Source organism: Hermetia illucens, chromosome 2 (genome assembly GCF_905115235.1).
Source record: "Hermetia illucens chromosome 2, iHerIll2.2.curated.20191125, whole genome shotgun sequence".
Lineage (NCBI taxonomy): Eukaryota > Metazoa > Arthropoda > Insecta > Diptera > Stratiomyidae > Hermetia > Hermetia illucens.
In genome coordinates, this window is record NC_051850.1 from 173,081,558 (window position 1) to 173,109,089 (window position 27,532).

Genomic DNA, 27,532 nt, shown 5'->3' on the forward strand with positions numbered 1-27,532 from the left:
GTACAGTGTATTGGCGGAGGCGAATTCACCATGGCAATGCAGTCGTGGTTCATGCTTCCGATGTGCCGCCACATAACTTCGCCTCCAGCTGAAATTGCGCGGATCCAGGAACCCGTCAACGTGATCCCACCACTGGGGTTACCGGGCGAACCTGACGCTTCGCGGGAGTTTTTGAAGGGTCCCCTGATTCAGCGAAAGCTTTTCGTCTCGTCAAAGGAGACCCATTTGGGTCAGCCCGAACGTAGAGTTTGAAGGAGTGCTCCCGTCGCCCCAGGACGTTGAAGGGGCCCGCACCGAACGCCGAGCTTGAAGGAGTGCTCCGGTCACTACAGGCCTTTAAAGGGACCCTAGTATGGTGGGTCCAGCGGCCTCCGAGGAGCGTCCATCCTAATGAGGACTTGTGAGCATATCTCGAGATCCCTGTGGGTGTTGACCTGCGGCGTCATGAGTTGGGAAGGTGGCGACTGAGAAGGATGAATTTGCTTTTACTCCGCAAGTTTTCTATTGTTGGATGATTTGTGATAGCTGCTGCAATTGCTGCGGTTGCAAGTGATGCGTTGCCGGATGCAAATTCATCACGGCAATACAGTCGTTGTTCATACCTCCGATGTGCCGCCACACTCTTGTCACAGGAATCATGGTCTTGGGAGTTTGTGGCATTAAAACGGCGCACCACAGCGCTAATTGGAGTCCTCATAGCGGCCACTGATACCTTCCTGGCCTAAGGGGGTTGCACGCTCAATGAGGGATGTGATGTGTAGATCAACTGGCAACCCACAGTAGCGTATGAAGTCTGTGTCTGACATGGGAGTGCTGACATCCGCGATCGACCCCGAATCAACGAGGAATTCGATGGTCCGGAATTGAGCGATGATTCCGGGATTCGGGAAGAACCGAGACTTTAGGGCCTGTATCCATCAGGGAAGCGGATCTATGCTGTGATCCAGTACTACTTCCCGAACGTGAATCACCGACCATCTCTGCCAATTTAGAAACGGTCGCTGTTAGTGCTGCCACTGTCTGCTGCAACTGAGCCGCCTGATTTCTTGTGTCACAAGACAACCACGACTTACGAGTAGACCTCGTGGATTTTGTCGGCGTGACGGCTGAGCTGTCCTTGATCCCCGAATCCGCATATGCCAGGATGGCTTGTATGATCTCTGGAGATCTCTACAGGCACAAAGACTGTAGCAGCTCGATGCCGACTTTGTCACCACCCAATCAAGAGAAAACAGAGTGGAAGGAAAGAACAGAGGAAAAGATTCCTACGCGGTCTTCCGGCGTTTTTTTTTCAACTTTATAAAATTCACAAGATAGATTTTGCAAATGTAACTATTATATCATCATTAAGAAGAAGTTTGACTTATTGCTTCGTCCGCTGACTACACTTGAGTTGGTGTTGACACCCGTCCAAAGACTTCCCTTTCCGTGGGCACTTTGCACGTCTGAGGAACACATCACCATCAGAGATTATGTTTCATTCTTTGCATGGAGGTTCACTTGTCTACTTGCCTGATCGGATGGTCGGTTACTCACTTGGTACCACGGCAGACAGCGGTTGCCACACACACAAATTTGTACGGGATTATGACCTTTTTAAGTTCGTTTTGGACGGTGCTGCTAACCCTGCTCTACCCTTTTCTGGAGCCCCATTGGGGGGATCTTTATTGTTTTAAGTTTATTATTTCGTGGCATGGGACACAATTAATGCCATAATTGCTTATCCACGTAGTATCTCATCATAAAATGTTCACAAACTTCTTCCTCAATTTATTTACCATTCAGAAAATACTTTAGTTATATAATGCAAGTGGACATTTTCAATTTCAATTCTCTTATTTATTGGTATTAGATATAAAAGATAACAAAAACTTTGACTTACCTTTTTTTCTATAAAATTCCGCCACTTTTTACTGGTACTATACATCTGAAAATCGTTGAAGAACACAGGGCCAGAAGTTGTTGGGGGTAAGTCTGGCATATTAGCATCAAGATTGAAAATAAATCGACATTTATCCAGAAGAGCTTTCATAACTGGCATCAAGAACGAGTACTGCTCCGAATGTCCGACTAAAGAGAAAACACATTCTTGTCATTCAGTAAGTTACAAATTAAATTAAATTTTATCACCTTCAATGGCAGAGTCAAGAGCTTTATTTATACTGTAAAGTAAATAGGCCATTTCAGTAGGTTCTTCAGAGTTCCGGGTTTGTAATATGCCATGTAGCTTAGCCGTTGCCATCGCAACAATTCCAGGGTTCGGGTGATGTGAACACTTTAACAATAGGCCAAGACATAGTCGTATCATATCAGACCAGTCGTCAGAGGCAACTTGTTGAAATACCATAAGAGCATCTAGATTTAAGATTGTAGAAAAAGTCTTGTCATTATTTTGTCTTCAGGACTTTTCAGAAAGAATTGTAAATTGTCGAACAAAGTGTTCAATTATTAGCATATGATGAATCAATATATTATGCCCATCAAACGTTACCTAGTAAGGCCAACACTCCATCTAAAAGTTTGGTTGAACACTTTTTTGAGTCATCTTCATTGGGATCGAGGACCACCAAGTCGTATACCATACGAAGGATTTGCGCTGCATTCTGCTAAGAAGATAAATCAGATAAGAAGGGAAAAATGATCATGTTGCTACCTCTTGATTAATCACGGTTTGATTTCCATGCTCTGATAGATCAAGTAGCGATGCTTGAACCCCCATTTCAAGCAGTCGTAGTCTCAACGTTAAGTGTGAAGCAATCAGTTCATTGTTCAATCCCAACAAATTAATACAAGCTAATACCTGACCGCGTTCCTGTAAAAAAAAGTCAATTTTCTTTCAGTAATGTGACTGAAGCCTTTCAATGCCACACTGATTTACCTTCCATGAGTTAGAAGAATCGTTACTGACTCCTCGCCAAAGAATTGTGAACAATATATTTGTCACAAGATAGACCAACTGCTCTTCAACATCAACATCAATATCCTGCGCAAAGTCAAAAACGGACATTGTCTGCTTAGAAAAAATATAATAGTTTATTGAACTGAGATCATACGTTATGAGATCTCACCTCAGTGTCATGCCTTTGGACGGCTTTTGGGGTCGATTGAACAGAACTAGGTTCGTCCGAACTATTCGATGATGTCCTATTACGTGACGAGGCCTGAAAATTGATTCCAAGATAATTTTGCAGAAGACTTAAACTTATTTCTGCTTACAGTGTCATTATCCGTAGATACTCCCATGGCTAATGATTCGAAAGTATCTTGGATTTCTGAAGTTCGTTGTCGGATTACAGAGTAGACGTTGGCGAAATTTTCTGCAACCGCTCCAGATACTGATCCCGCCAATTCTGCACAATTATATGTTATAAAGAACAGTTCAGATTTGACATTTTCACTGGCACTTTACCTTTTATTTCATTCTCGATCACATTGGCTGCTTCTGTAACACTGGCTTGAATTTCATTTAAAATAACATTACTGTCTTTCGGGTCATTTTCCATATCCATTTCTATTGACTGCTCAACAAAACTAATCAAGTCGGACTGCGCAAGCATTTCTGGAGTATCTTCTAGGAGAACGTCATTTAAATTTACACCGAAACTTTTTTGACTTGCTTCAGGCTTCACGTCCGTGAATGGTTTTCGGATAAGAAGTCGCGATATTGACTCCTGCCAACCAACCTAAGTGGAGAGCAAACCAAGCAAAATTATTTATTGCTTCGCGTTTTCTTTTCTAAATTAAAATTAAAAAAAAAAATATTTATATTTTTAAGCGAATACACAGTTTCCTCCGCGCAGCTTCCAGAGATCCAACAAAATTCCCTTTTGTAAAATTCAGACGACTTGGATGAGAAGAAATCCGCAAACCTGGTTTTTGGAGCGCCTTTGTCACAAATTCTTTTCCTTTCAACTAATTGTAAAAAGAGCGATACTAATAAAAGTTTTCTCTGATAGAGTTCAGCAGTGTGAGGCCTGAGCGGAGTAATAACAGTTCCCAGTGAATAATCCTTTAAATATTCCACCAAATACCCAATAAGATCTTATCATGCTCTTGATGTCGATGAAACGTTTTATTTTTCTTGCAAACGGTTCTTCTGAGATTATTATTTTTGTAGAGAACCCTTTGCTTATCTCTAGTGACCAAACAGGAAAGAAAACCTTTCGAATTTTGTCTATTCAGGTGTAAACAGCAATTGTTTAGGCTGTATTCTTTCTTTCTGAGGGGTAACTCATGGGGAACCTCACCAACAATTCAAAATGCTCGCTCCCTTCAACTTGAGCTCTTTTAAGGCACTATGCAAGGCACTACACTCTGGAAAATCAAGTGGTAGTAGACACGAACTCGGTGTCGGATAAGTACTGGCGATTGTCGCATGGCGTTTTGTATTGAGCAAGCCAGTTTCTGACAGGATATTGACTGCAAGATTTTGGTCCAGGTTAAGCAGCATTACAATTGTGCCGTACTTCACGCCAACAAATATTTCAGATAGAGGAAAAAGAATGCTTTCTACGAGCTTAGGAGAAACTTCTTAAAGGTTGCATTGCGAATTCCAACGTGGGCTCTGAGAACACTTTCTTCGGGCATATGATGTGGAATTATGGTTATGGTTACCGTAACAACAACGCTGAAAGGTTTGTAGGTTCGTGGCACTTTCAACACCTCGTCATCAGCAGTGTGGCGTCACGTTCTTCGAGCACACGGCCCACCACAAGTCAACTACGAATATCTAGTCAGATCGCCTACATCGTAAGCAGTAGTTGTCTTCTGAATGTGCATAAAAAAATGTTGCGTTTGAGAAAAGTGGAAGCTGCCTCAGATAGCAACGATTTCGCCACCGTACCCCGCTTCACGAAAGGAGTTGCGTGTGGTCTAAATTCACGGCAAGAAGTACATACCATTTACACTGATTTCGCTAAAATCTTTGACACTGTAAATCACAAGTCACACGTCTCTAAGCGTTCCCATACCACTTGTTTTATGGCTTGCCTCTTACCTTTTCAACCGATCTTGCCGTGTCTTTTTTGACGGCTGTACTTCCCGTTCCTTCTTCCCCTCCTCTGGCGTCCCACAGGGATCCTTTCTGGACCCTTTGTTACTTTTATTTTTTATCAACGACCTTCTCCCCCTCCTTACTTGTCCCTGTTTGCTCTATGCAGACGACCTTAAGCTGTTTTCCGCTATATCGCCGCCTATGGACTGTGTTTCCCTTCAATCTAACCTAGACACTATGGTTCGTTTGTGATCGACTAATGGTTTAGTGCTAAACGTCAGAAAGTGTCACTTCTTTCTTCTACTCTCTTAACGGGCATTCCTTATCCTGTTTAACTTCTACCTCGCAGTCACTTTCGAAAATAAGCTCCGCTTTGACACCCATTGCCTTGAAGTCACCAATTGAGCAGCAAAATTGTCAGGCTTTATATTTCGCTCCTCCCCTGATTTTGATTCCATCCAACCCTCCTTAGCTCTCTTCAATTCCCTCGTGAGGAATACCCTCGAGTATTGCTCCGTGATCTGGTCATCCTCCCGTAACTGTGATTGTCTTGCCCTTGAAAATGTGCAACGTAAATTCACCCGTTCCCTCTTCTTTAAGAAAAGCTTCCCTGTAACGCAGACATGTTCAACGTACCCTTCGCAGAGCTCGAAGTCTACTTCCATTCCTACGCTTTGCCGAAATTGCAGACACAACAGCTTGGTTCTTTTAACTTCTCTACTTTAAGTAGTTTTAAGCATAGGATAAGATCATTGCTTTCTCCTTCTCCTGAGGACAATAAGTAATTGGAGTTTATTCTGCTTGTTGTCCGTTAAATTAAATAAATAAATTAAATGAGCACCTAGACAGGTGGAAAGAATTCTTCGCTATGATCCTTAATCGTATAAGATCTGATGAAATTCCATTTCTTGTGGATGATATGGCAAGTGGCCATAGGGACTGATCCTTCAAAGAGAGAGAAGGGAAATTATCTTTGCCAGTAAGGTACTGAAAGGGATTTAAGCCGCCGGCCTCGACGATCTACCTAAGGAAGTTTTTGTACAGTCCCTGCCTTCTCTGAGAATCTAAGACATTTATTAATACATAGAAGAAAGGGAAATTAACACCGTTTGGATCATTACTGATTTCAAGAAAGCTTTTGATAGCATGAAGGAGTATATCTGGAATGCTCTAGGCAACTAAAGCAGTTGCGTACCTGTGGATGATCGTGGGTACCTGTCTCGGGGACCTCATCCCACGGCCTTCTTAAGAGACGGATTGATTTTGTGACCACAATCAAAGCCCCGCTGTGACAAGCTACAGAGGTACCAGTCTATACCGAGTGCATGGCTCAGCATTCATACTGGTGGATGCAAGACCTACCTAAATGTCTACCGAACTATGAGTATGGCACCTGGGTTAAAACGCAACAACACGTTTAAAGCCCGAAGATTTGAATGTACATACAGAAGGAATTCCCCCGAAATATGTGGATTCAGGGGCTATCCCGGTTCCCATAGTACGAGTATACCCATGAAAAGATTCCATGACCTACTGCCACTTCAGATGAGTCTCCGTGCAGACTCGGGTCTGATCGCCCTAATTAGGCCTTTGGACCATTCGCCTACTGCATCATAGCCGGCAAACCAATGCGATACAACATCTCTCGGTGCAACAACTATGGAGGTTCTCCTCGGCCACTTGATTTTCGCGCGGCCGACAGGGTTGCCGCCCCGTCTTCGTCACCGCCACCTCTGAGCACCAGTAAGATGATAGCACAAAGGGTCACTTGCTGCATCGGAGTAAAATCCTAGAGTAATTTCAGGTCCAAAGCGGGGTAAGCCGAGGCTGCATCTTGGCACCGAACTATTTTTCTCGTTGTCGGTGATGTTCTTCATGGTTCTGGATTTGCAAAAGGAGCAGGGTCGGACTAAAAATGAATACCAACAAAACAAGATTTTGAGTCTGATTGGTCATTGCACTCTTCCTATGTACTTTAATGGAGTGAAAGTTCAAGATGTCGAATAATTTGTATATCTAGAATACATTTTTTCTGCCGACCGTAGTTTGAACAACAACTACTCGCCTTGGACTCACGTGAGATGGAAGCAATACTGGATCAGAAAAACGGTAACGACAGGCAAAAATTAACAGCACCTTCGACCCAAAGCTTCTGGCAATTTATAGCGATATCAAGCATTTAAACACATGCTTAAACCTCGTAAATTTACAGCGTTCACCAACCACAAGCTGTTAACTTTCGCCATCAAGCTTAAGCACGAGAACGCCTCGCCTCGCCAAGCTCGGTATCTGGAATGCCTAGGCCACTTCACGAAGGATATCCAACTCGTGGCTGGCAGAGGCAACATCGTTCCCGACGCACTTTGACGCGTTGGTCCCAATGGACTATGAGGCACTCGCGGAAGCACAACACACCGACTCTGAAGTGCAGCAATTCCTGTAGGATGAATTTGGCCCTCGGTGGAAGGTGGAACTCAAGAAAATTGAACCATTGCGACATTTCCCCCGGTTCTCGTTCAAGCACGAACTGTCACATACGGGAGTACGCTGCACCATCAAGAACACTATGGAACGGTTCTTCTGGCATAACACCAATGCAAATTGTAGGGCATGGGCCCAAGCGCCCAACCGACACGTACGATCAATGTCCTAAGTCCACCCACCAAAAAAAGGACTGATGAAATGCAGATGGACTGACGTTTACACTAAATAAACAAGCCGACAAAATCCATCCCTTCGGATTTCATATTTCTATTAACGACACAGTAATAACTGCAATACAGCTATCATAAGTCCACTCAGACTGACAGATTTTATTCGAAAATTTAAATTTTCATCAGTCCATTAATTATTGCCATAAAAATGCCTTAGACGCGCAGCTTGCCATAATTTCATCATTCTGACTGACGCCAGACTGATGAAGGACTGATCGTGTAAGGTCAGCTTACATATGTGGAGGCTTTTCCCATGGTTGATCATGAACTCGAAACGGTGTTTCGTGTTTTTTTACCGCTTTGGCAGCCTACTACCTATTACCACTGATCAGGGCCGCCAATTCTAATCATATCAGATTTAAGCACTTAACCGCTTGACAGGTCCGAAATACCAGCATAGGGCTCCTTACCATCCGCAGGTGAACGATTTAGCCGAGCGACCAAAACAATTCGTGGAACCGAATATTACCAACAGTGTTCCTGGGCACCCCAGCAGCCTGGCGTGAGGATCTGTCAGAAACTTCAGCCGAGCTCGTGTACGGCACACCACTCCCATTTTCCGAAGAATTTCTTGTTCAGAGCTCCAACGGCTCAATCGAGCAAGCTGCTTGGGTGTTGTGACGAGCACCGACGATACGACATAGTCAGCGCAGGACATTTGCCTTCAAAGATATGAAAACGGCCACGCGCGTTTTTGCCCCGGACAACGCGATGAAAAACACGTTGAAAATGCTCTACGACGGCCCGTATGAGGTCATCAGTAGGACCGTCAAGACGTTTCTGTTAAAAATACGAGATGGAGAGGTAACGATTTCAGTCGACAGGCTCAAGCTCGCGTCCTATTTCAGCGGAGGCCACGAAGAGTGAACAGACACCAGGAGTCAGCGAGCAGAAGCCAGTTGCACCTCTTGAAGATCTGGAATAAGAAAAGCATCGATCTAATACGACATGGATCTTTCCTATCGATCACCGCACTCGGATCTGGAGTTTTAGGACTCCACGCTTGTGTGTTTTTTCCGCTAGGTTTGTGTGGTAGTCCCACATTTGCTTGTTTTTCAGGTTCCGAAGCATACCCATGCACCGGGTTAAGGACATGTATAGGCGCATGTCGGCGGGACACTTCAATGGGGCTTCCATATTTTTGGGCAGATAATTTTGTCATATTTTTAGGTTTTTGGGAAATCTCTCCCCCTGGATCATCTCTACGCACATAGAATGGTGTTCAGACCATGCCTCAATCCAACACGGGCCTGAAACAATAACTAATTAAGAACAGTGTCGGTGTAGGAACCAGATACAAGTGAACCAGAAAACGGAACTGACAATGAATAGGTCCCACATTAAGGAAGACCAACAACGGCATTGCGGGTTATGCCCTGCAATGGAACCGGCTATCCCCGATCATAACGTCGATCTAAAACTACATTGCCGTAAAATTGTGAGAGTGAAAGCGACGTGTAAGTATGGGTGACAGCAGTATATAATATAATTTTTGGATAAATTATAATAAGTAAAAGAAGAATTATACTACTTACTTGTTTCGCAATAAGCAGAGGTGAGTGCTGCTTAGTGAACGTCGTTGTAAGCAACTTTTTGGCTACTTCCAATTTGATGGGAACTTCGCTTAAACTCACATGATGAACCAAGAATAGAAGCCCGCAATAGTCTTCGTCTACTTTAAACAAGATTTATTTGACACCAAATGAAGTCGAAATGATCAAAAATTCATAGCAAGTATGTTACCTTGTAGCAAAAAGTGATCGATCATGATTGATATGATTGTCGGGCTCAGCGTCAGAGGAACAATGTGGGAAAAAAATCCTGGGAATAATGTCTGGCATTGAATTGTCGAGTCCTGAAGCCGCAAAGTCTGTTTATATCTCGTGTTCACTCGCGAAGTTGAAAGAAGGCATTCAATTAGCTAAAAAACTCCATGGTTAATTTAAGATTCAGATCAGTGGAAAACAAGGTAGTACTTTTATGACTTCTTCCTGTAATGCAACTGAGTAGGCTTTATCTACGAAAAAATTGTAAAGCAAATCAGCTGTTTGTGGTTCGTGTAGCAACAGAAACATTTGATCTTTGCAGTTCTTTCCATTCAGATGCGATCGAAGCATCTCGACAACTTCTATGGTTACATGTTCATGTTTAACTGATGCCAAGAAGGAGATGATCACTCCAATTTCTTTAATGCTGACTTCTTTCTGGATATAATATTTTATTATGTTCAGTATTGCGGACCGAATAGTTACTGCATCATCCAAGCTAATATTATCTGGTGTTGAATAATATTGTCTTATAATATCTAGGAAGAATTGAATCCCGAATTTTTTCCGAAAGTATTTTCGGTCGTCTTTTATCATCGTACTCAAATATTGAACATGTCCGAGGGTTATTTGAAACTGCATACGAGACCAAATATTGAAATTGAATACTATTTCGCTGTACAGGACATCCAGAAGATCCATATTGGCAGAAGGCTTTTGATTTTGCATTGATTCAATGAACAAATGCGTTGCCATCAGAGCGTGCACATCGAATAGTTTCGGACTGCATTTGGCCAACATTGATCCGGTTATAGACAAGCTATCAGTGTTGATGAGATTTTCCTGATTCTTATCATGGTCATGAGCTAAATAACGTAAAAAGCAAAGGTATCCCGCTAGTGGATGTTGAATCATTTTCCATTCCGCATATGAGCTAGACGAAAGAATTTCCCAATCAGAAAATTCTTCCATTGTTGGTGTTTTGAGATTATCCTCGAGGTCAGTAACGTCTGATGTCAGTTCGAATTCACCTTTTTTCTTGGTCAGATTTTTTAAAATCGGTAAAATGGCTTGAATGCCACCTATACTATTGATTGTATCTTGAATTTTTACAGTTTTACAATGGTGGGCTAATACAGAGCCATTAAATCGTCCACTTGGCACCAAATCAATGCAGATTCCACCACTGCAAGCAGTTGCTGAGTAACAAAACACAAACTTTGAAGTCAGCTCTAAAATCTCGTTGTCTTGTGAGAATATCGACGCAAAGTTTGCCCCTGGAAGGTGTACTTGATGCTAATACCAATTTCGAAAATTCAAAGAGACCACAATCCTACCTGCGTCGAAAATAACTTTCATATTAGTCGTGGGTTCTGCCAATAGAATAGCTCCTATCTGGCCCTTTAAGCAAATTTGTTCACCAAAAATGTTATCCTGCATCCCGACTGGAAAGTTTTTAACATTCGGGTCGAACGAGCCAGTATTCCTCAGTGGTAGCGTAAAATAATTAGGGACCTACAGATAATATTATATCCTTGGTTGCATTTTCTAACAAACTTCAAACTTACATGAGATGCTATTTGCGGGAAGAATGTCCTTTCGATAAGATTCGGCAACATGCTTTTTGATGCACTATCATGGGACGTTGCATGATGATGTCTATCGGAAGAGGAGGGCCTTGGATTTTGAAATGCTGAACCAATTGCACAATAAGTGAATGGCTGCCATTAAAACAAAATTTATGAGATATTTTTTAGATATTGAAGAAGAAAAATAGAAAAATCTACCTCATTAAATGGTTGAGCTTTCAATGTTGCGCTTAATTTTTGTATAAAATCCACATAAACATTTATTTGACTATACGAGAAAGGGCGCTTTGGTGGTGTTATTGAGATAGTAACAAAATGCCATCTAAGAATACAACATATATAGTGAGACAAGTGCTTACAAGTCACCTTTCAATACGAAAACCTACCTCCCATCTAGCAATGTCTTCGATAGAACAGATGACGTCAAGTACTCGCGCTTCGTAATAGCAGCTACAACTAGGGTTCCATTTTGTTGGATGAATATTTCAAAACCTGTATCGTGATATGTCATCAGTCTGCAATGTATTGAAATATAAAGCTTGGATATCCGTTAATTAAAAAAAATCCTAAATGTGCAATTCACTCAGCTTTAAATGAAAATATCTCTTACGTGAACAGCATTCTCCTTTTGGATTTGTTGCCGCTATCAGTATGTTCGTCATCATCGACGTGTTTATCCAGTCTAAGTAAAGCATGAAATATGAAACCATACGATCCAGACATAGTCCAATTTCGAATATCTGGCACAATTATACCCTCTTCGGGGTTTTGGATATCCAGGAATTCAGTGCAGGCATTTCCTGAATTTAAGTTGTGTAAAGAAATTGTAACAATTGTCTGAAATAGGTAAGATAAAATGTTGAAAAACAAAGTTTACGAAGAAATCCTTTAAAACCCCAAACCTGAAATAACTGTTTGCTTTGCGGGAAATCTGCTTTTTCGCGAAGTAACCAAAAAATAAGCTTCAACTCGACAGGTGTTATGCTATGTTTCGCTAGTTCCTCGATTAGTTTTATCAAATTTTGTATACAAATTTGTGATAGTTTATTAAATTCAAGTAGACGTTGGCATATAACTTTTATGATACGTTCTTCACATGCAACAGATTTGCTGTAATTAAAAAGATCAAATTAATATCCATTGTATACCTGACGCAGTATTGGAAGAGCCTGCAAGCTACTCAGATCGTAGGATCATTAGAAAGTAGAATTTCACAATTATAGTGATTTAACTTAAATTAAAAACGCTGTTGTTTCGCGGAAGTTGTTTATTTATTTATTGAAAAAGAACAATGCACAGAACCCTTTGAATTGGAGGCTTAAAAACACACTCAAAGTTTTCCCTGCTTGTCGTAAGAGGCGACTAAAAGGGATAGAAATTTGTGGGCAACTGCAAATTTTGAAACTTTGCTGCTACGGAAAAGGAGAGGGACTGACGTCACGTTGACGACCTTTTACTATAGAAAACGGACTCTGACTGGTCTCTGGAATGTGGGTACGGTCCTCGACAACGATAGCAAGGGTCCTCAGAATGTTCCCTTTCCCCATCACAAGCGGGAATTTCAACATTATAAGCCGGACATTCTGGGTCTAAACGAGGCGAGATGGTGGGATTCTGGAGCGCAATCCGCTCCCTCTTATGGCAATGTGCTTTTGTACTCCGGAAAGCTAAGTGATAACAGACGCGAATCTGATGTCAAGTTGTTTGTGATTGCTATTACAAACCGTGCTCCCTTGACTTTCGTTGGTTTCTGACGTCTAATTCCGATTGAGATAAGGGGGCATAATTTCTCCATCGCCTCGCCATTGGCGGCATACATAAGGTCAGTTCGACCGACACCGTACGAACAATCAGATTGTCCCCTTTACGATCAGCAGTAGATTTAAGAGTTGTCTCCTGGATGGTTATAATGAAAGGATCACCATCTAATAGTCGCTTACGTGTTGCGTTTGTCACTTCTCGCAGAGTTCGAAAGCTGCACTGCCTTGATGAACGCCACACTTGGGACTTTAGACTACTTTTCGGATCGTGGTAGAGCAATTGAACTCAGGAGTTCTTCTGGCAGTAAGTGTTGTCGTAGAGAATGCCAGATGAGGCAACCGTATTGAAACGCAACACCACGCCGAGGACCAAAGGTCTCTGTTCGGAAGCTCCCACTAGGGGGCCAACCGCATCAACGGAGCTGAACGCACATACAACAGGAATTCTCCTGAAGTAAGTGAATTCAGGGGCTATCCCGGTTCCCATGTTACCAGTATACCCCTGGTAAGTTGTCGTGACCTATTGCCACGTCAGATGAGTCCCAGTGCAGACTCGAGTCTGATCGCCCTGGAGCATTCGCCTACTAGTCACAGCCGACAAACCAATGTGATACAGCGTCTCCCAGTGCCACCACTACGGACCGACCGGGTTACCGCTCCTCACCGAAACCTCTGAGCCCCAGTTGCGTTGACAGGTGGAACTGCTCCAAATGTTGGCAATGATTACGGAAATGGAGAATGAACAGATTCTTCAATTGAAATCTGCTCAAAATATTCTCACCATCTAACCGTCGCGGCTCGACAATCGTTAAGCAAAGTATTGTTCTTATCATTAACGCAACAGTTTATCGTAAAGATTTTTGTAATGGACGGCTCGGGTGACAGCGATCGCTTTCTTTGCTTTGGCCAGCGTTTTATCGTCTTGTGACGATGTGGTAGAGGCGTCCCTTTTCACGAAACTTCTTTCAACATCGTCATTCCAACTTACCTAGTTTGATGATACCGAGGGTTGTAGAGGCCGCTTTCTGGATCGTGTCTTTAATTTGGTTCGACGATTCTTCCACATTCGTAGTGGTTGGTAATCGTGTAAATGAGAACATTTCTTCTTTCTTTTCACGACATCGCCACTATTTAATGCGCGGCGGACCAGTGCAATTCTCACGCTGTTTTATTGTTGGCTTGATTCGAAGGACGGCAATGAACGGCCAATGTTGAGATGCAATTGTCTCATAGCATTATAATAATAATCGTTGGCGCAACAATCCATATTGGATCAATGCCTTGAAGTGTGTTCGAGCACTTCATTCATGTAGGAGGCAATGTGGTCACCATTGCGCTCGCTCGAGATTATTACCCTGACTTGATTCAGTTACTCATTCACAGCTGAGTCGATTGGTATCCGACATCCAGTCACAATAATGAATCCCTCTGCCACTAGTGAGATTTGAACCGCGACCTTCCGCTAAGACAGCCCAACGCTCTAACCACTTGACCCATCCGGACACTCAATGAGCATTCACCATCATCATCAACGCAACAACCGATATCCGGTCTAGGCCTGCCCTAATAAGGAACTCCAGACATCCCGGTTTTGTGCGGAGGTACACCAATTCGATATTCCTAAAAGCCGTCTGGATGCCATCAGGACCTGGCGCCTTTTTGTTTTTCATAGTAAGAACCACTTTTTCGAGTTCTTTCATTGTGAAAAGGGGGCAATTCTCGATGCTTTCCGCGCTATTGACATCAATCCGCACAGGATGTCTGGGGAACAATGCCCGCACAATGCGGTCCATCTGGTCGGTACTTAGTATGCAGGGCCTTCGCAGAGCCCCCATTTTTCGGGTGACAAGCTTATAGCCAAGTCCCCACGGGTCCTCATTTACCTCGCTGACAAGGTTCTGCCACCCGCGAGCTTTGCTTTTATTTATAGAGCTGCGGAGTCTCCTTTTTGCTGATCTATACTGTGCCTTTATGGCGTATGCCTCCCCGTTGGTGTGTAAACGGTGTTCCAAATAGCGGACCTTATGACACTCCCTCCGAAGGCCGGCAATTTCTGCCGTCCACCAGTGCATAGAAGGCTTGTCGCGCCTGGGGCTCCTCCGGGGCATGGGAGCCTCACACGCCGTCGTTTTCAGGTTCATCACTGAATTTACGACGGTGGCAGCTGTGACACTACCACCCCCGGACCACTCTACCTGCTCCAAGAGCTTCGACAAACCTCCCGATGTCCACCCTCGCGGCATTTCACAGGCAGTGCGGGGGGAGCGTGCACATTGGTGCTCGCTGGCAAGTAGCTTCAACCACTTCGAACGCCATCTACTGGTGATCATTTGCCGAAAATTCTTCCAGGACTCGCCACCCATCCACCGATGATGCAAAAGATTCCGACGCAAAAGTGATGTCAGGAATGCTTCGCTCACAGCCTGGGCGCCGAAACGTTGTTCAAAACTACGACCCCGATTCTCCCCGTCATTTCCAGAATCCATTTCCCTCAGGAGTCTGAGTGAGGTATGCCCCATTCAAGGGACCTGGCATTAAAATTATCGCCTACCAGGATTCGTTCCTCAGTGCTCGAAACGGTGTCCTCCAGAGCATCAAGCTGGCGCCGAAAGTCCAGTATCGTCCCGTTCCGCCTGAGGTAAACGCTAAAAAACGTTATCCCTAAACACCGGATCCAAACAAACCCGTTCCCTCGGCCTTCGGCAAGAATACGAAGTCAAACATCGTCCCGAATCCAGATGGCAGCGGTGCCCAATAAGTCGAGATGCAATGAGGACGGGTCCTTGTTTCGGTATTGCTCGCTAATTAGCAGTAGATCTGCATTTATTTCCGCAGCGAACAGTGCTAGCAACTGATGAGCGGTTGCACTCCGGTGCATGGTAATTTATACCACCGGGTCATGGACCTTGGCCAAATAGCTCTGGATTTGGAAAGAGAGACAAGTAGAATTGGACCAAAGATAAACACCAACAAAATTAAGGTTTTTAATCTTGCCGGACACATTAACAGCGCTAGATCCGCTATCGCTGCCCTGTATAAAATCTGGAAATGCAGTTATCTGACCAGTAAGATTAAGTTGAGAATGTAGTGTTCTTTCTGTTTTGCATTATTCGAGTAGCACATGGAGCTCCACTGTTAATCGAACCAAGTTTTCATCAATACCTGTGTACGTCATATCATCGGAGTACGCTGGCCTGATACTATCTCAAAAGAACGAACAACTTGGTCAGGGCACACGGGCTTGGCACTCGTACGCGATATGATGGGAAGACAGAATTGGCAGTGGATAAATCACACATTAAGGAGGGGCGACAATTGCATTGCGGGTTATGCCATGCATTGGAATCCACTCTCTCAAGATGGCCGACGGGTGGGGCGACCCCAAGGGCAGTTGGCGCAGAACAGTAGAGGACAGATGCTAGCACCTCCGGAAGTCGCGAAGGAGCTGAATCGCATTTCAGATAACCGCGAACGATGGCGCGTAGGTATGCTTGACGCGATATACCCCACCAAGGGGTGAAGGGCAACCATATACTTCCTGGCAAAGCCGCGTGCATCAAGGCAAAGAGATTTGGAAAAAAAATACTCTATGGGATATTATCATACATTTCTAAATAAAATTTCATCAATTTTAACTACTCACCAAACATAATTACAAGCACAGCCTTTCAAAAGTGTAGCACTCAAATAGTTCTGTTCTTTAGCATTCATTTCGGGAATCCATTCAACCAACTTCGTCAAAACTTCAGGTATCAAAATTCTATCAATATTATTATCAAAAGCTAAATCAAAACATATTTTCAATAATTTTTCAGTTGGCTTTCCGAATGATTTCAGTCCATCGAAAATTCGGTCCATTTTTTCGGGTGCTTTTAGAATTTGCACGACTTTCTTCGATATGCGACTAATGGCACAAAGAGTGCTGATGATACTAAAGCCAAGATTTTGATGATCAATTGACCAGTCCTAGTTGAGAAAATTAAAGGAAACAATTATCGGTTGCTTTCGTAGGGTTAAGGGTAGCAGATTCTGGTCTCCAGTCAATAAATCAATCTTACCTTTGTATTATTAGGAATTGTAATAAATATCTCAATTATATTAGTTTCGATCAGTGCATTGGAAATATGATGACGGCTTTCTGGTTCTGAAATAAAATCACGAACAGTGTCGACGGTTGCAATGAGTCCGTTCACATCAATTGGAAATTCAGCAGAATCGCTGGCAATTTCAAATGGCTCTCTCTTCGTTTCTTGACGACAAAAATGGGTCGTTTTCATTAATTCTATTATGGCATCACAGTATTGTTGGATAATTGTAACAAGTTCTATTTGGCGCTGTAGATACATGATTAGGGTTTTGGATATGCTCTTTTAAACAGTTATTTTGAATTGAATAGAACTTACTTCTTCTGGACTAGACCTTTGCAAGACTATCATCATGAGGCAGCAACATTTCAGCGCTGCGTGTCTTACATCACTGTTACATTCCCATTTTGATATAAGTTTAATAATCACGGAAACTGTAGCAGGACATATTGCACGCATTCCATTCCGCTAGATAATCATATTTATATTAGCATTAAAAAATAGTTAACATTCCTAGATTCTAAGTGCGTCGGGGATGGATTGTGCGGTTTAAATTAACACACGATGCAAGCAAATTTCAAAATATCGTTAACATCCAAACAATAATGTTTCGGCAATGAAGTTGAGTATATGCAAAGTTTGCCTTAACTTTTTAAGATATTATATAGTAAATTTGAAGTTTCATGCGAAGGAAAGGGTATCATTTCAATATGTTGAATTCATGACTAACCACCTATCTAGTAATTAAACATCGCATTGTTCACTATTGATTATCGTGCAAACTAAATATAAACTGTATAAATTTGAATATATTCTTTCTAAGCATTGGAAAAGTTACTGATATCCTAATATTTGTTACATTATTGTAGATAAATCCTTCAGAAAAACGAATTAATTCAAATCACAAACATAACTCACTGCACCCTGCATGCACCCTCAAGACGGAGTCCAAAGTAAAAATGTTTCCGATTTTGTATTGTGAATTATTTTCGATGATCTATTATGATACAGCAATACCCCAATATACGATGTAAACTAACTGAACGGGCAGCAAACGTCCCTAGTCTAATGTTCGCGAGAGATTATGAAAGATTGTAACCAAATGAAAAAGTCAGCAATCTTAACGGAAGTCCTAAATAGTAATTAAATCCTAATAACTTCAGTTGTAAATGTGCATTAATGGTAAATGTGCTTTAATGGGAACAAGGATCTTATTTAACCAACCATGTGTGCTAGATTCATAGAGTACATTTGAAAAAAAAAGTTCATAAGTCTAACCTCGTTCTCTGGCAGTTTAGAGACTATAATCGCGCGACCGCGGGTGGGTATAGTAATAGCTCTCCTCCTTACCTTCCTAAAAAGTGTCATATAAGCGGTGAATAGCGTTCTACATTTCCAATAGAAAAATTAATCCGGTTTGTAAGAGCCACCACAGTATCATCGCCATCCATAATTTGAACTGACGCGATCAAGATGGTGATTTCATTGCCAATAACCGCCTTGGAACAGCTTTGCAGACGACTAGTCCTGAAGCGAAATTCAGTAAATCACCTCGACCATTTAAGGGTACATCAACAAATACAAATGTCGATTGAAAAGGCTCTTACCCGGGGTGGCTGCACCTGCAGCACAACCTTTTATTCAAGACAAAACCAGAAGCCTATAAATTGTTCAGATCTAGCAGTTTCACTGAGGAAGGGTCGCTCCAGAAATGCGCAATAATAGTTACTCGTTTCTCTTCGAGGTGGTTTTGTTGAGCATTTTTGGATGCTACTGCTGCCGATAAGTTGTATATCTACAGGCTCCAGGCCAACAAACTCATGTGGGAAAGAAGTTCGCCTCCATATCGCAACAGAGAAAAGTCACGGGAGATACGCTCTAATAGTAACTTGTGACATCAAAAACGCTTATGGAATGTGTGGATTACAACGAAAACAACTCTCACTAATAGCTCAACATAGGCGATTATTTTTTTTTTGTAACTTAAAGCGTTATCCCTGTCTAACAGTGAAACAGTGAAAACCCCTAGCCCTGTTCAATCTATACCAGCCCTCGGTCCATTAAGTATCAAAGTTTATTTACATGAAAAGTTCCATCCTCAGCAGATGATCTACTGATCGAGCCTTTCTTCAAGGTTTTTTTTCCAGGTGGTATGTTTCCACCGCGATTCATCATTATAGATTCCTATCATAAAAAATCGTGGCCAGCTATTGGTTTGGTCTGTTTTATTTCACATCAACCTCGCTGTTTTCCAGATGTGCTAATTGTTTGAGTTCCCGGTCTTGCATGGTTTTCATACCTGCAGCTTTCCTGCTTCCAAGCGTGGATTCCAGGGGCGAAAACAGTCTTTAAGGTTCTTTTTGAAGGTTTTGTGTATACATATGATCCCACCAAATTTGGTGAAAATCGTACTATTACTAACAATATAATAGGTCAAAGTTGTCGCTTCTGTGCAAATTCAAGACTGAATGTCAATATCACTTGAAAGTGGAGATTTTCACCTAATATGGAACAAATGCACACTCAAATCCCTTCAAAAAAAGAAATACACAAAACCTTTCATACCTGAAGCGTCTAGCTTCCGATTTTCCGACTTGTTAAGAGTTTACACGCTCCTACATTGTTATCAACGCATTTGCCCCTTTGTTTTAACGTTATCTTGGCACCAAAGTGTTGAGTTTTTGCTTCCATACCAGCTATCTGGTTTGGGATCAAGCGATAGCAACGCTGCCTGACTGTTAGAGAAAATATAGTTCTTAGCACATTTGTATGTCTTTCGTAGATTTTTCCTGACACGTAAGTTTATTGCATATACTTCCGCCTGAAAAGCAGTAGTATGTTGACCTAGGAGTTGGGACATTTAGTTCGTTGGGTTCACTCAATATCCTCCAACTCCAGTCCCGTCTTCTCTCTTAGATTCATTTATGTACCCCAGTATGTGATTCCTCAGATGGTTATCACTCTAACGATTTGAATCCCCCTTAACTATCGTGGTCTCGACTTTGGAATCAAGAGACGCAAAATCACGGTTAATTTGCAGGACTGTGTTTGTCATTTCCCGGTGTTATTATGCCCGTATGCCACGAGGGTCTAAATTACATTTAGCTGAAGCCTCACCACCCGGTTTGTACAGTTTGCAAGGGTAGCAATTGCAGCAATGTCTCCAAGCAAGGATTGATTAGAGGGAGCAATACATTTTTTTTAGCGGTTTCCGTCGGATCCACCTTAAACCAACATGCTTGCTTCAGCAGGACTTGATATATCCAGTATATCATGTGCGGTTTCAATCCCATATTTTAAGACTTACACTAGATCGCCGATACGTAACTCATTTAACCACAATCACCTTCCTAGGAAAAACCATTACATAGAACACGTGAAATCACGGATCACGTGATTCCTCCACGCCGAAGCTACGGTTGCAGCTATAACTATAAATAGAATGTTTGAATACAGTCCAACATCATGTGTCCAAAAGCTCAGACGCCTAGGAAGAGTTAAGATCATTCCCAGAAACTGTCAGTAGTGCCGTATAGATGTGGTTAACGCACTATGCGAATACCTAATTCAAGCCAACCATATATATAAAACTAGCTATTCTAAAAATAAAAAAAATCCATACAACAGGCTCGAACTCACTGCGGAGCTCACAGCCATTCTTAATATTGTCCAATTGGATTGAGAGCTAGGAACTGTGATTATTATGAATTCTCTCTTTCCCTGGACACCTTTTAACGAAGCAAGGACTCTCATTAGAGCCACAATAATCCATGAAATCCTGCGAAATTCATAAATCGTGATATGTCATCTATTATACTGCCTGCCCATTCAGCTGATTTCCTCAAAAATGAGGAAGGTGACCCTATGTTGGGTGCTGTCATGTTTGCTGCAAGATGGATTGAATCACATGAACCGACTCATACATAATGATGAACTGAACTTCGAATATGTTTTACAAAATGGCGAGATTGGGGTTCTGAACTGGACACCAGCGAGTTCAGCCACTGCTAATGGAAAACCTGTCCACCTACACCCAAGACTGGAGACAAGGAAACTGCAAGTCCAACAAGAAAGACGCTATCGGCCCGGGGACAGGAACTGGAGTGGGGCACACTTGAAACGTCCTTTTAAAAGACCGTGGAGCGAAGATGTCCCGCAGGAAAAAGCTCACTGGGGATATTAATCATCACTTGCGGAGCTTATTAGAATTTTTTTTTGCTGAAGTAGTGGTTAAAACGACCAAGGTAATGACCTGAATACCGGACGCGGATGATCCAGAGAAGATATCAGCCAATTTTCAAATCCGAAACAGGAGGCTCAAGTGCAAGAAGAACGTCATTGGATCCAAGGGGGGATGTAATAAGCTTCATCCAAAAGCTCGATGATGATGGTCTGAAGGCGCTACAAACAAGGACTGGAAAGAAAACATCACAAGCGTCCAACAAAAACTAAAGGTAGCGAATAAAGCCACAACAGCTGCAACCGGCTAATCAGAGGTGAAGGGGTGGATAATGGTTGGAAGCGTAGCCAGACTTGCGAACGTAGGAGTTAAGTTCATATATGACATGTTCTTTGGTAAGGCCGTACTCACTAAATGTGAAATTCGAATAATACCATTAACTAAGTTAATCCCTAGAAACTTAGTAACTTTAACTGCAAGGACAACGGTAAAAATTGAGCGAACTACGTGGAGGTATCCACCTACTTTCCCTATGATCTACAGACTGAGACCCATAACCTCCAGAATAATAGTTGAGCCAGATGCCGATGCGCAACATAGTGCGAGAGGAAGCACTAAGCACAACAAATAAATGCATAACAAGGGTACTTACCCGACCTCTCTCTCTACAAGATCAAGGAGTGCAATCTAAGTGGAGGGCGACACAGGTGTACATGAAAGTGGATAAAGGAAGGGAAGGGTGGGTGGGGATATTAGGGAGGGAGGCGAAGGCCACGATTAATGGGCCAAGAGAGCATAGGAAGATTAAAGTCGCCACAGAGGATGACAGAAAGTGAGGGGAATAAAACGATTAAGGCTTCTGATAATCTGTCGAAGAAATCCTCGTACAGAGAAGGGAGGCTGAGGAAGAGAAATTATACACACGAAATTGTAAAGGGGCATACGTTTGGCGGAATGAATCGTATGGTGAGAGAATCGTAGGTGAAGGAGGGGGAGGAAAAGATGATTTCGGCAAGGAGAGGGGACTTGCCAAGCGCAGCACGGTCTCTATCACCACGAGAGAGTAACCTTCGAGGAGCTCGAAATCTAAAATCCTGTCATCCAACCAGGTTTCAGAAAAGCAGATAACGTGATGTTGGAATGCTAAGACAGACAGTTTGAAATCCGAAAGCTTAGTCCTCAGACCCCTTACATTTTGATAAAACAATGTAAAGTTGTCAAAATCATTTAAGTTCGGCGAGGCAGGTGGGCGGGCGGGCCAGAAATTTTCACGAAGCTTAGTGCTCTGATAAGGCTTGACGAAAACACCCTGTGGCCAAAAGAAAGATTGGACTATAGAATCGAAGTCGTCGGGATACGTGACTTTGAAGGAAGCTATCACTCGGTCAAGAGAGCCATCCCTCATTAGCTTCATACATGGGAGAGGTAATGGTTCTGATATAGGCCAGAATTTTATCGGGAGTGGTGGAGTACCCTAGCCTCGACACAAACAATTGTTTCGGTGGCGAGGCGACGTTCAGCTGGTGGTCACTCGGGCGACATGAGATCGGAAAGGTCTGCCGTTCACCGGTGGCGGGCGCCGATGCGTGTGATGGCACTATTGCAGCAACAGTAGGATAGTCGACGGAACTGCGTAGCGCAGCCGATGCTGAGAAGGAAACATGTCCCTCGGATGAACGGTGATTTTTAAGTTGGCTTAGAAAAATTAAGGCATTCTATAATATCACCATTGCGGACGACTGTGAAAATGATGTCTAAATTAAGTTCAACTATTAAGGAAAGTGTCAGGATAGCTGCTGATTAGAGCACAAGGCTGTCATACGAAAGGTCGCGGTTCGAATCTTACTGGTGGCAGTGTGATTTGCGTCGTGATTTGACGTCGAATACCAGTCGACTCAGCTGTGAATGAGTACCTGAGTCAAAATCAGGGTAATAATCTCGGGCGAGCGCAATGCTGACCACATTGCCTCCTACAGTGTACTGTAGTGTATAGTTACGGTCTTGAATGAAGTGCTCTAAGACACTTCAAGGCCCTGATCCAACGATTATTATTATTATTAGGGGAAGAGAATAAAAGCTTATATTAACAAAGCTCGTGCCTAAAGCCTAAGGAGAACCAGGGAAATTCCCTCTGGGTCGGCGTAGAAATTTCAATTAATAAAAAACATAATTCGGGAGCCAGTATAATTTTCACGGTGAGCCTCGTATTTTCGAATAATTTACACGTTGAGTCCGGTAGAAGTAGATCTTTACACTCTGTAGATGGCAAAGGATTATCCAATTTTATATTCTATCCAAATACTGCAGTTTTACTTCACTAAGAACAACTCCTCTCCTTCAACCGTTGAATAAGGGATCGCTGTTGGCTTTTGCAGCCTTATATCACCAATGGCCTTAATATGAGTTGTTTATCACTTCTGCTACCATTTCAATACCTTAAACTCTGTAAAACTGCATAACTGAATAAGATTTGTGGAGAACAGCCTGTAACAGAACAAATCGAATTCTTTCATGCAATCAGGTCTCTATCGGGATTATTTATGTATAAACAACAAAAATCTTATTCAAATAAATTATCGTTCAACCCTTCTACATCTTTTTGACGACCCTTTCATATTTGCGAATTGAATTTACTTCTTTTTGATGTGACATAAATCGTAAATCAGTGTATTGCTGTATTATTAGGAGATCACCTGGAATATGAGGATCGGTTAGTGTTTTAAATACCTGGAAAGTTAATTTATTGTGCGCATCTGATAAAAGCGTCTTATTTAATTTGCTATTTTTTATTTTTCGAGAGTTTACACTCACAATCATTTTTACTGACCTACTGCCTAATCAAAGATAATTGCGTTCTTCAATTATGATATAAAATTAGTAATGAAACGGAATAAAGATGCGGTAAACAATGTTAATATAATTAAATTGTAAGCACATTTTTAAATGTACACTTGGACCATCGCTGAAAATGGCTATTATTAAGCGCATGCAAAACGGAAGCAAATAACAAAAAAGTCGCAGAAAGATAGAAGAAATTCGACACTCACCAAATTATCACAGTTAAGGTTATTTATCCTTTCACCAGAGCTAGTTGATACACATTGCATGGATGTTAAGGATTTCTGTAAATTTTACTCTCAAATTGTTGAATGTACATTTGCATTTTCACTTAAAGCTGTTTTATATTTGGAGTGATTTTTGAAAATAATAATTTCGTATGGTTTTTGAGAGTATGTGGTAAAAAGAAAAGTGTTCAAAAAAGGAAGATAAACAAAAATAAATTGCCTAAAGAAAAATTATTCGATCCGTTAAGAGTAAAGCGTGTGTTGGAGGGAAGGCGTAGGTAGCTTTACCTGCGATCCAGCTATAATTGAACTCAAAGCATCGACTAAGCTTGTTCCAATACTTGAATATTGCAGAATGTTGTCGGATTGAAAGCAATCTGGAAGTTGAATTAGTTTAGTTCAGGCCGGGTTTGAAAATTGATCATCCATAGATATACAAGGTGTCTCAAAAGAAATTTTATATTTAGTGGATCGATTAAAAAAAGGTAAACCGTATTAGAATAAATGTTTATTAATTGAGGATTTATTTCTTAAAAATAATATCGTCTAAATGTAGACCCTCGCGTTCTCATCATCATCAACGGCGCAACAACCGGTATCCGGTCTAGGCCTGCCTTAATAAGGAACTCCAGACATCCCGGTTTTGCGCCGAGGTCCACCAATGCGATATCCCTAAAAGCTGTCTGGCGTCCTGGCCTACGCCATCGCTCCATCTTAGGCAGAGTCTGCCTCGTCTTCTTTTTCTCCCATAGATATTGCCCTTATAGACCCGCCCACCGTAACCTATTTAGCCGGATTTTATCCACAACCGGACGGTCGTGCTATCGCTCATAGATTTCGTCGTTATGTGGGCTACGGAATCGTCCATCCTCATATAGGGGCCCAAAAATTCTTCGGAGGATTCTTTTCTTGAACGCGGCCAAGAGTTCGCAATTTTTCTTGTTAAGAAACCAAGTTTCCGAGGAATACATGAGGACTGATAAAATCGTAGTCTTGTATAGTAAGAGCTTTGACCCTATGGTGAGACGTTTCGAGCGGAACAGTCTTTGTAAGCTGAAATAGGCTCTGTTGGCTGACAAAAACCGTGCGCGGATTTCATCATCGTAGCTGTTATCGGTTGTGATTTTCGACCCTAGATAGGAGAAATTGTCAACGGTCTCAAAGTTGTATTCTCCTATCCTTATTCTTCTTCGTGTTTGACCAGTGCGGTTTGATGTTGTTGGTTGATTCGTCTTCGGTGCTGACGTTGCCACCATATATTTTGTCTTGCCTTCATTGATGTGCAGCCCAAGATCTCGCACCTATCGCCGCCTACTCGATCTGGATGAAGGCAGTTTGTACGTCTCGGGTGGTTCTTCCCATGATGTCGATATCGTCAGCATAGGCCAGTAGTTGGGTGGACTTAAAAAGGATCGTACCTCTTGCATTTACCTCAGCATCACGAATCACTTTCTCAAGGGCCAGGTTAAAGACGCATGATAGCGCATCCCCTTGTCGCAGACTGTTGTTGATGTCGAATGGTCTTGAGAGTGATGCTGTTGCTTTTATCTGGCCTCGCACATTAGTCAGGGTCAGCCTAGTCAGTCTTATTAATTTCGTCGGGATACCGAATTCTCTCATGGCCGTATACAGTTTTACCCTGGCTATGCTATCATAGGCGGCTTTAAAGTCGAGGAATAGATGGTGCAACTGTTGTCCATATTCCAACAGTTTTTCCATCGCTTGCCGCAGAAAGAAAATCTGATGTGTTGCTGATTTGGCTGGAGTGAAGCCTCTTTGGTATGGACCAATGATGTTCTGGTCGTATGGGGCTATCCGGCCTAGCAATATCTTATAGATGGTACTCAGCAACGTGATACCTCTATAATTGCTGCACTGTGTGATATCTCCCTTTTTATGTATGAGACAGATAATGCCTCATTGCCAATCGTCAGACATTGATTCGCTGTCCCATACCTTGAGCACAAGTTGATGCACCACTTGGTGTAACTGGTCGCCTCCATATTTAACCAATTCGGCTGTAATTCCATCGGCTCCTGGCGACTTATGATTTTTTAGCCGATGAATTGCACGGACTGTTTCTCCTAAAGTTGGTGGTGGCAGTATTGGTCCGTCATCTTCAGTTGGCGGGACCTCCAACTCACCGATGTTCTGGTTGTTCAGTAGCTCATCAAAGTACTCAACACATCGCTCTAATATGCCCATTCTGTCGGAAATCAGATTTTCCTCTTTGTCTCGGCAGAATGAGCATCAAGGTGTATAAGACTTCATCCTGCTGACTTTTTGGTAAAACTTCCGCGCCTGGTGCGGTTGCTCCTTGTACTTTTCTAGTTCACAGACTTGTTGGTTCTCCCAGGCTTCCTTTTCCCGTCTGTGAAGTCACTTCTCCGCTCGACGGAGTTCGTGATAAGTCTCTGCGCGTGCCCGCGTTCTTTGAGAATGCAACGTTACTCGGTATTACTCCCGTTGTCGGCACTCATTTAATCGAACAGTAAAATTACTTATGACGTCTCGGCAGGTGGACTCAGGGATGGCTGCCGTTTCGTGACGGATATTTTCTTTCAAATGCGCCAGTGAAGTTGATTTATTGGCATAAATTTTAGATTTAAGATAACCCCATAGGAAAAGGTCCATAGGGGATAAATCTGGACTGCGTGGAGCCCAATTTATGTCACCTCTCCGGGAGATCAATTTGCCTCAGAAAATTTCATGAACACGTGGCAGAGACATATTGGACGTGTGTGAAGTTGTTCCGTCCTGTTGGAACCATGTTCTTTGGTTATAACCAGGAAATTTTTGCAGTTCACGTACCAAGAAGTTGTCTAACATCTCCACATAACGCTCTGAATTCACTGTAACTGCATGCCCCCTTTCGTCTTCAAAAAAGTAAGGGCCGATAATTCCTCGCGCCGATATCGCAGCCCATACGGGCACTTTAGGCGAATGTAGGGGTTTCTGATGTTTGCGTTTCGGATTCGTTGCACTCCAGTAGCGGCAGTTATGCTTATTTACGTGGCCATTAAGATGAAAATGGGCTTCATCCGAAAATAAAATGTTGGTAAGCGTTGAAAATCGTTCAATCACCTAATTTACGAAATTAAGTCTCTGACTGGCATCTTGGGGCTTTAATTCTTGCACCAATTGAATTTTGTAGGGGCGCAGCTTTAGGTCTTTGTGCATAATGCGATGTAATGATGATCTATGCACATTTAAAGTACTTGCGTGCTTCCGAATTGAAAGGTTCGGGTCGTTACGAACAGACTGATTAACATTCTCCACGTTTTCTACCGTTCTTGATGATCTAGGTCGCCCGGATTTTGTTTTATCCAGCTTTGTACCAGTCTCTTTAAACTTTTTAACCCAATGTCGAATGAGAGGAA

The 27,532-nt window shown here is 42.5% G+C and overlaps 1 protein-coding gene across 4 annotated transcripts in view; it reads right to left on the minus strand.

Moving 5' to 3' along the window:
• The window catches only part of LOC119649588 (neurobeachin-like protein 1), a 204,629-nt gene that overhangs the window by 167,760 nt on the left and 9,337 nt on the right, over positions 1 to 27,532 (minus strand). Inside the window, exons 5-26 of one of the 4 annotated variants that reach the window (XM_038051795.1) lie at positions 24,441 to 24,529; positions 24,135 to 24,209; positions 17,226 to 17,375; positions 16,881 to 17,156; positions 16,466 to 16,788; positions 11,965 to 12,172; positions 11,673 to 11,899; positions 11,449 to 11,577; positions 11,261 to 11,384; positions 11,042 to 11,194; positions 10,811 to 10,988; positions 9,684 to 10,750; positions 9,451 to 9,628; positions 9,243 to 9,379; positions 3,410 to 3,683; positions 3,217 to 3,350; positions 3,069 to 3,161; positions 2,879 to 3,010; positions 2,654 to 2,812; positions 2,492 to 2,603; positions 2,131 to 2,355; positions 1,883 to 2,070 (exon numbers count right to left, since the gene is read on the minus strand). In XM_038051795.1, coding sequence (XP_037907723.1) covers positions 1,883 to 2,070; positions 2,131 to 2,355; positions 2,492 to 2,603; positions 2,654 to 2,812; positions 2,879 to 3,010; positions 3,069 to 3,161; positions 3,217 to 3,350; positions 3,410 to 3,683; positions 9,243 to 9,379; positions 9,451 to 9,628; positions 9,684 to 10,750; positions 10,811 to 10,988; positions 11,042 to 11,194; positions 11,261 to 11,384; positions 11,449 to 11,577; positions 11,673 to 11,899; positions 11,965 to 12,172; positions 16,466 to 16,788; positions 16,881 to 17,156; positions 17,226 to 17,375; positions 24,135 to 24,209; positions 24,441 to 24,529 — 4,631 coding nt within the window. Of the gene's footprint in view, positions 1 to 1,882; positions 2,071 to 2,130; positions 2,356 to 2,491; positions 2,607 to 2,653; positions 2,813 to 2,878; positions 3,011 to 3,068; positions 3,162 to 3,216; positions 3,351 to 3,409; positions 3,684 to 9,242; positions 9,383 to 9,450; positions 9,629 to 9,683; positions 10,751 to 10,810; positions 10,989 to 11,041; positions 11,195 to 11,260; positions 11,385 to 11,448; positions 11,578 to 11,672; positions 11,900 to 11,964; positions 12,173 to 16,465; positions 16,789 to 16,880; positions 17,157 to 17,225; positions 17,376 to 24,134; positions 24,210 to 24,440; positions 24,530 to 27,532 lie in introns of all 4 variants that reach the window. The other 3 variants (XM_038051793.1, XM_038051797.1, XM_038051794.1) reach the window with 3 other exon arrangements.